Here is an 11,471-nt window from a genome sequence, read left to right as displayed (position 1 = left end):
CTAATTGTATGGGGTAGGGCAGGGGGAGGGACTAGGGAGATAAAGCTTCTGCTTGCTCAGATTCTGAAATTATAGGAGCGGCCCCAAAAAGCACTCTCGAATCTAGCGACTTACTCTTTGGAGTTGGGGCTCAGGTGGTACCCTGCATTTTGCAGTTGGGTGGGTCACTGCAACACCAAATGCTAAACTGCTGAATCCTTTTGGCTTTCCTGCTCTACTTTCCTACTGGCCTCAACCGTCTGGGGGCTTGCAGACATTAGTACGGGGCGAAGAGGATGGAGGCGGGAGTGGCGCGGATGGGGCCGTGGCCGGGCCTCAGCAGAGCAGGAGGGATGGCTGGAGCCTGGAAGAGCGAGGCCGACGGCCGGGGTGGCAGTGACAGCGCGGAGGACACTGCCGCCGCCGCTGCCAGGGGCGAGGACAGGAAGGCCGGGGCCAAAGGCTTCATCATATCCTTCTGGAATGCAAGTTTTGCCTAATAGAGGGAGAAAACCAGGAGTGGGGTGGGGAGATTGTTTTGAATAACAGCAGCACAGATATTTTCATAAGTAAAAGAGCGACATTCAGAAGTCAAAATGTAAAAATCTTAACTCTCAGAAGTCAAGACATGATTATTTTCACAAAGCTGGTTTCAAAGGTTCTTGGCATACCTTTTCTTTGATTTGTTTCCATTTCAACTCTTTTCTGGTGGGCCTTGCCCCTGGGCACTAGGACAGAGGAAAGCCTCTCTGAATAGATACTGAAAGTATTTTATGCTGCTGCTCACAAGGAAAAAACAAACACACCCAGAAGGTTTCCTGCTTAGATTATGGAGCTCAATTCAAACTAATGACTTGTTTTAAAATACAAAGAGGCTTTTTGGAGAATATGCATTACCCTTTACTTCACCTCCTCTTAAAAAAGCCGCATTGGGTTAGGTAACTGGAGTTTGGGACCTTGGGGACCCATGAACAGTCATGAAAACAAAGTCAGTTTACACCTCTCTGGCCACTTAAAAAGTATTACTTGAAAAACTGCAGCTAACTCAAATTTGTCATTGGCAATGATTGTAAATGGGCTAGAAACTTTCTCTATTTAAAAGGAATCCCAAGGTGGAATCTTCCTGTGAAGTAAGAAATCAATCCTTAATCCCTCTCTTTTGCAATCAGGAGGAGTTTTGCAAGCTGGATTTGCTTAATGCGTAAAATGCCTGCATGCAGCATCGACTGAGCTTTGGAAAAACTGGAGGTACTGTCAGTATCGCCTTCAGCTGGCCAATCCCAGCTTTCAACCTCAGCAGAACACCACGCTGGGCTGAGTCCCAGGGAGACTAGGAAATCCATCCATCTGGGTATTTATATGACATCTATTGGTGGAGGCCCTTAATGTTTTTACCAAGAAACTGAAAATAGCACATTTTGAGAGCAGGTAAGACAGGCTGACTATCAACATGCCTACTAGACAGGGAAAGCGAGAGGAATACGCACAGCTACTGTACTTATTGGAGAAAGAGAGAGAAAGAGGTGGGGGGAACACCCCAGAAAGGAGGAGGATATTACATAGATGGATTCTGTGTTTGGAAAGCAATCCCTTCCCCCAGGTTTAACATGTTCCAAGATTCCTCAGGCATCATTGCCCTTGTTCCTGAGCCTTTACTTTTCTGTATATGCTAAAGAAGGGAATCTCTTGAAAAGGTCCTGGTGAAGAGTAAGGTATTAGCCCTTAAGGAGGTTCAGTTTCTTTTTTTCTAAGGAAACTTTCTTCAAGGTGTCCTCCGGCAGGGACTAAGTTCATTCTAAAGCTTCTCTCTATGAGGGCTATTTAAGTTCAAAACCCTTTCAGGACCAATTAGACCCTAGGCCCTCCTTAACCACAGTGCCTGCCCCAGGCAGCAAGGCTGCCCCACAAAATAGACAAGTAGGCGAAGTGAACTTACTGCTAAAATGCTTGGGCTCCGCTGGAGTTTATTGTAAGGGCTGTACTTCGGCTTCAGTGGTTTCCCTGCAACTCGATCCTTATGCCTTCTGCTAGAAATGTGCTGAAAAAAGTTTGATGCATTAGCTGAGTCTACATGTGAGTTTTATGCCATGTAAAATATATTTCCTAGACAGAGGTAGTTGGTTCCTCCATTCCCAGTTCTAGGTCCATGGTTCCGTGGTGGTGTGGGTAAGATCGCCACACCCTCTAAATTAAGACTTGCTCCCCACTCTATTGTATGTAACACCTTCTGTCCCTTTCCTTTCTCTATAGCACTCCTCCGACTTTGCCTGGTATTATCACCGTGACTGATGAGTCTGTCTCCTTAAGCAGATTTTGGGTCCTTGGAAGACAGGCTGAACATTTACTATCTTAGAAGTTCCTGCTCAACTGTAAGCTCCAGGTGACTGCTGTGCTCATTGGTCTCTAACACCAAACCTAGAGTCTGACATGTAGTAATAGTAGGTGCACAGATATTTGGTACTTTTTCTTCCACATAGCACCTGTATGTTGTATACCATAGGCATCCTATAAAGTTAGGAAATTTAACTGTGAGCAAAGTGAGAACCATTATATAGATTAGGAGATACATAGTCAAAGGGTGACCCCAAGCGACAGTGACTACTAATTCAGGATACTACCTGTTTGAGCTGAATTTCTGAATTAACGTGAACATCACAGATTTCACAATGAAATGTCTTGTTCTGTAGTCCTGACCCCTTAGTGCCATTCTGCATCTTTAATCTTGATCCAGGTCTAGGATAGGACTTAATTGGACCAGCCCCATTACGAGCTTCAACCATGGTCTTGTGTTTAGATCCTAAGACAGAAAGAAACATATATTAAATAGCTATTTACGAACTATATGAAGCTCTTGAAAAGTTTATCTTCAGGCTGAACTTCCCAAGACATTTTTTAATGATGGTTTTAATGTTGATTATAGATTTAACACATTTTCACTGTAAAAAAATGAGAAACCATGAGTATATAATAAAGAAAATATAGAGAAGCATAAGAAAACAAACATTACCTCTGTTTTCACCACCCAGAGATAACCACTGTTATCCTTTTAGTGTATTTCTTTTCAGCTTCTTTTTTTGGTATACTGAAAAGTGTATTTTCAAAATTGGGATCATGCTAATTAAATATCCCGAAAATTTCACATATCAAATCATATACATATTTTCTTAGAATTACACTTTAATGGCTGAGTAATATATTCTATCATATTGGGACTATAATTCGCTCAACATTTCCCTACTGACGAAATATTAGGTTGTTTCCATTTTTTTCTCTTAGAAGTGTGTTGCAGTGAACATTGTGCATAGATATTTGTCTTCATTTCTGTCACTTCATCATAATGAGTTTTGGGAAGTATTAGATGCTTTTGAGAAAATAAATAACAGAACAAGTTTTATCCCCAACCTACTTTTGCCTTGCTGTTTCTAAAGTTGTTATATCGTACATTTCTTAAAATCACTCCTTTGAATCAAAAAAGTAGAGAAGACTGAAGAAACCTAATGTTTGAACAACAAAAGATAAGGTATTCTGATGAGAAAAGGTGAATCTTGTTATAAACATTATTTAAATGTAAACGATAGATGCTAACCTGTGTTGTGTGCCTCTAGCTGTGACAGGGAGTTCACAGCCACTTTGCATAGTGAACAATAAAGTAATTTTTTGGCTTTTTCTTCTTCTGATTCAGAAACAGTACCAGGAGCTCCGTTTGTGCTCTTGGAGGGAGAAGTGGCTGCTCCGGGTGGCAGGGGTGTTGTACCAGGTTTGAGGAGAAATGAGCCACCTTCAGAGCTTGATGCCTGACTGGAACTGCTGACTTTCAACTTCCCTTTATCTTCTAAGAGAGACACAGACAGAGAGTGTTAAGGCCTCATATACCATACAGACACAGACAAATTGACATAAAGGAATTAAAAATAGAAATCTGATTTCTAGATGTAGTTTTTAAAAAATTTTTATTTTATATTGGAGTATAGTTGATTTATCAATACAGTGTTGTGTTAGTTTCAGGGGTATAGCAAAGTGATTCAGTTATCCATATACATGTATCCATTCCTTTTCAGATTCTTTTCCCATTTAGGTTATTACTGAATATTGAGTAGAGTTCCCTGTGCTCTACAGTAGGTCCTTGTTGGTTATCTATTTTATATGTAGTAGTGTGTATATGTTAATCCCAACCTCCTAATATATCTCTCCCTGACCCCCCCTTTCCCCTTTGGTAACCATGAGTTTGTTTTCTATGTGTAGCATTTTTTTCCAGCGCAGATTTTAGTTCATTGAACTTAATTGAAAAAGAACTCCATGGCATCGGCTTCTGTATCAGGTCACCCCAAGATCATGACGACTCAGGAAAAATGACTTTGTTCTCCCACTTGCATCAGGTAACTTTCTGTCTGATATCCCTGAGTTGTAAATTATGTTCCTTTAATAGATAGGGAAACCAGCTACCTTCCAATCTGATTAAATGATATGATGGTAACATGAAATAAGACATGTAATGGTAGGTTTCATTTGACTACTCGTATTTTAATTATGACATGAACATAAAGTTAAAATTCAATTTTTACACCAGGTTAAATTTTAACCTTCAGGTGTAGGGCAGAGGCGAGGGAAGAAACATGGTTAATTTTGGTTATGATTAGTTAAGTTTTTGCTGCTCTTTGGCAATACGATTTATCCAAAATACAAGATTTAAAGATTCCATTCATTATACTTATTAATTACTGCCAGTCTGAATCATAAGTTTTAAATAATGACATTAACCACAAGCACAATATGAGGACTAGCCAAATCATTTACAGACATCTTGGCATTTTGATCATGTAGCTACTAAATGTTTATAATCCTTGAGGCCCATATGCAGGCTCTAAGAGGGGTCACAGTGACTTTAACAGAATCTAACACTTCACGGTTCACCTGCTATTCAAGACAGGCTCTGTTCAGTGGCTCCTTTGGGAAAGAAGCTGGGACTTCTAGGGCAACTGCAAAATCCATCACAAGTTTAATCCTAGTAGAGCCTTGCTCTTAGAAAATGTCCGTAGGTATGCTGATAAACTCTCATTAAGACAGAAACGGTGGGGGGTTTCCCTGGTGGCGCAGTGGTTGAGAGTCCGCCTGCCGATGCAGGGGACACGGGTTTGTGCCCCGGTCCGGGAAGATCCCACATGCCGCCGAGTGGCTAGGCCCGTGAGCCATGGCCGCTGAGCCTGCGCGTCCGGAGCCTGTGCTCCGCAACGGGAGAGGCCACAACAGTGAGAGGCCCGTGTACCGCCAAAAAAAAAAAAAAAGACAGAAAGGGGGACTTCCCTGGTGGCAAAGTGGTGAAGAATCTGCCTGCCAATGCAGGGTACACAGGTTCACTCACTGGTCTGGGAAGATCCCACATGCCGCAGAGCAACTAAGCCCGTGTGCCACAGCTACTGAGCCTGCGTTCTAGAGCCCATGAGCCACAACTACCGAGCCCACGTGCCACAACTCCTGCAGCCGACGTGCCTAGAGCCCGTGCTCTGCGACAAGAGAAGCCACCGCAATGAGAAGCCCATGAACCGTACCAAAGAGTAGCCCCTGCTCGCCGCAACTAGAGAAAGCCCACGTGCAGTAATGAAGACCCAATGCAGCCAAAAATAATAAATTAATTAATTAAAAGAAGAAAAAAAAAGAGAGAAAGGGAATTAAAACTGAAAGTTTGTTTGTTAATTGCCCTAGCTAATTTGGAACCATGTACCATGGACCTGGATGACCAAGAGGGAAGGAATGACGAGGGAAACAGCAGTGAGGTTCTGTGTGTCTCTGCTCTACGTGGGGCAAACCAACGCTTTCACACACATCAAAAGTGAGGGGATATCATATTTTTACTTAATTGATTTAGGGATCAGCAGTTGATTTCCATCCCTTTTTCCAAGCTGGATCCATCCACGTCAAGACTGGACATAGCAGGGATACTATAGATGAATTCCAGGTCTGGGTGGTGTTTGGAATAAAGGAATATTCAGATTCCTTTTAATCCTTGGTTTTCACAATCTATATTCCTTTTCAGCAAGTTTATTAAAACTTCAGGGGGCTTCCCTGGTGGCGCAGTGGTTGAGAGTCTGCCTGCTGATGCAGGGGACACGGGTTCGTGCCCTGGTCTGGGAAGATCCCACATGCCACGGAGCGGCTAGGCCCGTGAGCCATGGCCGCTGAGCCTGCGCATCCGGAGCCTGTGCTCCACAACGGGAGAGGCCACAACAGTGAGAGGCCCACGTACCACAAAAACAAAAAACAAAAAAACTTCAGGATGCCACAAAGTATGATGGAAAAGATCTCAGACTTTTACTAAACTGACCTCAATAGTATGAGAGAAAGGAGTAAAATCATTCTTCCTAAATGGTAGTAGTAAGTAAATTAGATTGAAGATTATTTCAGGCCTGGTACTCTCTTATCTATAAGGATCCCTCAGACTGAATCTGCAATTTTATAGAAATCACAAAGCAGCAAAATAATTCAGTAATCTTAAGATTTGCCCCTATGGAATTGCTCGGTTTTTTGTGATGGAATCTTAAGTTATTGCATAGCAAAATCCTTCCTGGCTTCAAGCATTTCATGTTTTATATAAATTCGATCTAAAGAATCTGACATGTTTTAGATATTTACTCACTCAGTCTTTTACTCATATCACTATTTTAATGTCCCTTATGTTGATCTCTCTCTTATACTCTTATATAGAATTTTATAATTTATAAAGTGCTATCACTTACATTATCTTTTTATCTCTTACAACTTATGACTTGTGAAAAAGTTTCAAAACACTTGTGAAAAAGATAAGGCTGACAACGATTATTCCTACCTTAAAAATGTGGAAACTGAGGCTCATCAATATTAAATAATGTCACACAGATTAGTAAGTAGCATAAGTGAGCATGATATTTTCTCTAAATATTCACCATGTAATGTATTAATCTTCCTGCACAAAGAGAGGACTTCATATGGCATTAACATTATAAAAGGCATACATTAGTCACCTGGAGATGTGAAAAAGCTGTTGCTTTGTTTTACTATTATAGTTTAGTTTTAAAGCATATTTGCCTTAAATGAAAATACCTACACTATTCAACAATCATCTGATTCAGGTTACATTGAGAAGATGGACAGAATTGTATCTTTTTCTCTATATCCCTATTTCTTTAAGAAAAAATACACAGATTTCCTTTTTACATCTCTTTTTCAAAAGAGGTCATTTACTCATTAACAAATGCATATTAATAATATGCTAATTGCTGACAATGTGCTAGACACCGAAGAGGATAATAAAGTATGTGTAGACTTTAAGAAAGTAATGGTTTAGCAGAGGAAATGGATAGTCATTCAGAGATCTCTGATTTATTACAGAAACTGGCAAGAGGCATGAGGGTATAGAATTGGAAGTAATTACATTTGGTTAGGAAGAAAGACATTTTTCATAAAGGAAGTAGCATTCTGTCTAGGTTTTGAAGATGGGTTTTGAATATCAGATTTAGATAAGTATAGAATAGGGTGAAAAGGAGTAGGAAGTGAATGGCTAGAAGTGGACACGTGAGGAAAGGCTTAGGTGTTAGAAAGCTTGGGGTTTGCTGGTGAATACCTGGTAGGTGAGGATAGAAGATGGCAACAGGTTTAATGGGAGATACTATTATAAAGATGGACTGAGTCAGAAGGCAGAGAATATTTTAAAACTGTTAAAGTAGATACTAAGGGTAGCTGGTTTCCTTTTAAAAAATATTAAGAGGTGTGGAGTGATTAAGATTTACATGATTTAACATTTAGATAAATTATGTTTTAGTTTTTATGCCCTGGATAGGTCCGAGTCTTAATCTTTGAGAATATTAGGAACGCATTCTGACTTTGGAAATGTGTAGAGGGCTCCATCATATGCAGGTAATTCTGCTACTGGATTGATACTAGATAGTCAATAAGACTGATCCTAAAATCAGGAAAGTCCATGATGCAATAATTTATTTAAATTGTGGCATTCTTTCTGGATCTGTAAACGTATAAGCATCAAAGCCTAATTTTATTATTTCTCATTTTAATTGTTTGATATTTTTATCAAAGTCCATTATATTATTTCTCTTCCCTTACTGGCATTTTTAAAGCCTTCTTATTGTGTGTATTTGAAAGTTTAATTAATGTACTATTTACTTCTGTTTCTTTTAATAAAGATGCATGTCACCTGGAACTTCTGGTTAATATGAATTCCATTTTCAAGTATTCCCTCACCTAATGAAAATTAGCAGGTCTGAGAGTCTTAATTATTTCCTGATTACTCAAACACCTTTTCTAAGGTTTCATCCGACAGGATTTTGAAGCAAAATTTGCTAAGCTACATCAGAATTGCCCTTTGTAACAAATATCCATAATTTATTCATCCAAGTGAATTTAGTTCTTCAAAGTAGCCTTCTTGGGAGGTCCCACTCTGACTCACTTATTTTCCAAAGCGCTAAACATTTTGAAAATCTCTCTTTTTGGAACTATTTTCATATCTAGTTGATAAACCAGGTGAAGGAAGTCCATTTTCAATATTTATGTGTCACTCTTATTTTTTACTCCAAAAATTTTACTCAAATAAACCCAGCTTATTAGCTCTATTTCACTCAAATACAGCCTCAGAGCACTAATACTCTAACACAGAAGATGAAAAGAACATGCCAGGAGTCTGAAAGCAGTTTTCAGAAACTAATCCTGTTGGTAAATAGAAGAGTCATGTCCATTGATAGGTCTTAACTTTAAAAACAGTTAAAATAATATTCTAACCACATCAGAGATCTTATTTTGAAGTAGAACTTTGGAAGCTATAATCAAATTTTGATTTCACTTACGAAGTTTACTCTTGATTTAATGTTTTCAATATAAGAAGTCTTTTCTAATCAGGTTTCAACAGTTTACTAACAGATACATATTTTATACAATAAATTTATGCTTGATATAGAAAATAAAGTCAGACAAACATTAAAAAAAATTAAAGTCACCCATGATTCTATCATCTAAAATAAAAGTCAACAAAATTTTTCTGCAAAGCACCAGATGGTAAATATAGTGGGCTCTGTATGCCATACTGTCTCTGTTTCAACTTTGTACTGAACTTTGGTATTACGGCAGGAGAGCAGCCACTTGCATATGTGATTCAATAAACTCTTTTTACAAAAAATAGGCAGCAGGCTAGATTTAGCCTGCAGGTAGTAGTTTGCCAATCCTTGACCTGGAATGATTATGTTTTGATATCTATTACTCCACACTATTTTTTATTTTTTTATTTTTTGTGGTATGCGGGCCTCTCACTGCTGTGGCCTCTCCCGTTGCGGAGCACAGGCTCCGGACGCACAGGCTCAGTGGCCATGGCTCGCTCACGGGCCCAGCCGCTCCGCGGCATGTGGGATCCTCCCGGACTGGGGCACGAACCCGTGTCCCCTGCATCGGCAGGCGGACTCTCAACCACTGTGCCACCAGGGAAGCCGCTCCACACTATTTTTTAAACAACAGTATATATGAATAGACAGAAACATAATATTCTGTAACTAACATTTGTTGCTTAGCAATAAATCAAGAATATCTTTCCATGTCAATAAATGTAGATAGAATTGGATCATGATTTATAAAACCAAATGATATTTACTTATATGGATGTACTATAATTTATTCAACAAATCTTTAGATGTTTGGGTTATTTCTGGTTTGCACTTTTACTAATGTTAAAAAGATACTGAGTGGGACTTCTATTGCCTCCATTTCATTCCCCCGTCAGACAACTTCAGGCCTTGGTGATCTGCCCCTCATACTAGGTGAGGTAGCAGAAAGGAAGGTTGGAGAGAGATGGGGCTGGGAATGGTTAGAACTCAAAGAACCTGCAACCTCAGTTTGGCATGGCCGAATGGGTTTTCTTTGCGTCAACAGGACATCTTGTAAGGTGGTCAGGCTTGAACCATGTTACTGGTACAGACACAAGAAGGCTGATGACCAGGACCCTGGCAGCAAGAGCCTGAGGAGTGGTGGGGACTGAGGAAGGATTGGAAGAACCACATGAAGACCTTACATATGGTCCTTGAGAAGCATCTGGACACCTATCATGCAGAAGCCATCAATGATTGTTCTTACATACAACAACATTTGCCCTCCCCCCTCCCAATTACTTCTCCTATCCCTAAAAATTGGAAAGGGCAAGAATCAGAAATGATATGATGGGGAAGAAAGAAAGGGCAGGTTATGCCTCTTCCCGTGGTCCAACCTGAGCCAGGAGGAAGGGAGTGTGCAACCGGATAAGAGCCTAAAGTTTCAAATAAGACTGGACTTTCTGATATCTGACAGTGTCTTTGAGGAATGAGAAAGGAAGATTCAACAGAGTACATAGGCAATCATGTTTGTACTCTGCTGAATTCACATATATTCAATAAACCATTTATATAAACAACATTGTGTACAGACATCTCTGTATACTTGTCTGATAGTTTCCTCAGGACCTAAACTTTGAGGAGAAATTGCTGGATCAGAAAGCATGTACATTTTTGAGCTTGTGATGCGCACTGCCAAATTGCCCTCCAGATGGTTATACAAGTTAATACTCTTAGAGCTTTGTAAGAGATTGCTGGCTTCCCTGTACCTTTACCAGCCTAAACGTCCACTGTTTTTGCCAATCTGACAGATGTAATACAATATCTCACTGCCAGTTTGATTTACATTTATTTTTATACTAAACAGATTTGAATACCTTTTCATAAGATTAATGATGATTTGTGTTTCAAAGTAATTTTTTAAAAAATTCTTAATTCTAAAAGGGAACAAAACCCTTGAACTAAATGCATATTTGGAAGTTAAAATTTTTACACTAGATAAGTAAACTTTACCATAATAACAAGCTTCCTTTTATACACAACTAATATATATATGTGTGTGTGTGTGTGTGTGTGTGTGTGTATTCTATTCAAGTATAGTTGATTTACAATGCTGTGTTAGTTTCAGGTGTCCAGCAAAGTGATTCAGTTATACATACATATATATCTATTCCTTTTCAGATTCTTTTCCCTTATAGGTTATTACAAAATATTGAGTATAGTTCCTTGTGCTGGACAGTAGGTCCTCATTGGTTATCTATTTTACATATAGTAGTGTGTATATGTTAATCTCAAACTCCTAGTTTATCCCCCCTTTTCCCCTTTGGGAACCATTAGTTTGTTTTCTACGTCTGTATACACAACTAATACTGTTAAGTTGGTTGGAGCATGGTTCTTAGAAGCTGAATTCAGGGGCTCTATCCTTATTTCAAGAAGTTTGCTTTCGGGCTTGCCTGGTGGCGCAGTGGTTGAGAGTCCGCCTGCCAAAACAGGGGACACGGGTTCAGGCCCCGGTCTGGGAGGATCCCACATGCCGCGGAGCGGCTGGGCCCGTGAGCCATGGCCGCTGGGCCTACGCGTCCGGAGCCTGTGCTCCGCAATGGGAGAGGACACAACAGTGAGAGGCCCGCAAACCGAAAAAAAAAAAAAAAAAAAAAA

At 39.8% G+C, this 11,471-nt stretch overlaps 1 protein-coding gene across 2 annotated transcripts in view; it reads right to left on the bottom strand.

Annotated features, from left to right (window-relative positions):
* Positions 1–23: 23 nt before the first annotated feature.
* The window catches only part of ZNF385B (zinc finger protein 385B), a 300,716-nt gene continuing 289,268 nt past the window's right edge, over positions 24–11,471 (bottom strand). For both annotated transcript variants that reach the window (XM_024766608.1, XM_024766618.1), the window contains 4 exons: positions 3,566–3,811; positions 2,598–2,776; positions 1,916–2,017; positions 24–475 (listed from right to left, as the gene is read on the bottom strand). In XM_024766608.1, the coding sequence (XP_024622376.1) occupies positions 257–475; positions 1,916–2,017; positions 2,598–2,776; positions 3,566–3,811 (746 nt within the window). In that variant the 3' untranslated portion in view covers positions 24–256. The remainder of the gene's footprint in view (positions 476–1,915; positions 2,018–2,597; positions 2,777–3,565; positions 3,812–11,471) is intronic.

The sequence above is a fragment of the Neophocaena asiaeorientalis genome, unplaced genomic scaffold (genome assembly GCF_003031525.2).
Source record: "Neophocaena asiaeorientalis asiaeorientalis breed wild unplaced genomic scaffold, Neophocaena_asiaeorientalis_V1.1 scaffold113, whole genome shotgun sequence".
Classification (NCBI taxonomy): Eukaryota; Metazoa; Chordata; class Mammalia; order Artiodactyla; family Phocoenidae; genus Neophocaena; species Neophocaena asiaeorientalis.
Note: the sequence above shows the minus strand (reverse complement) of the source record. Positions and strands in the feature narration are given on the sequence as shown.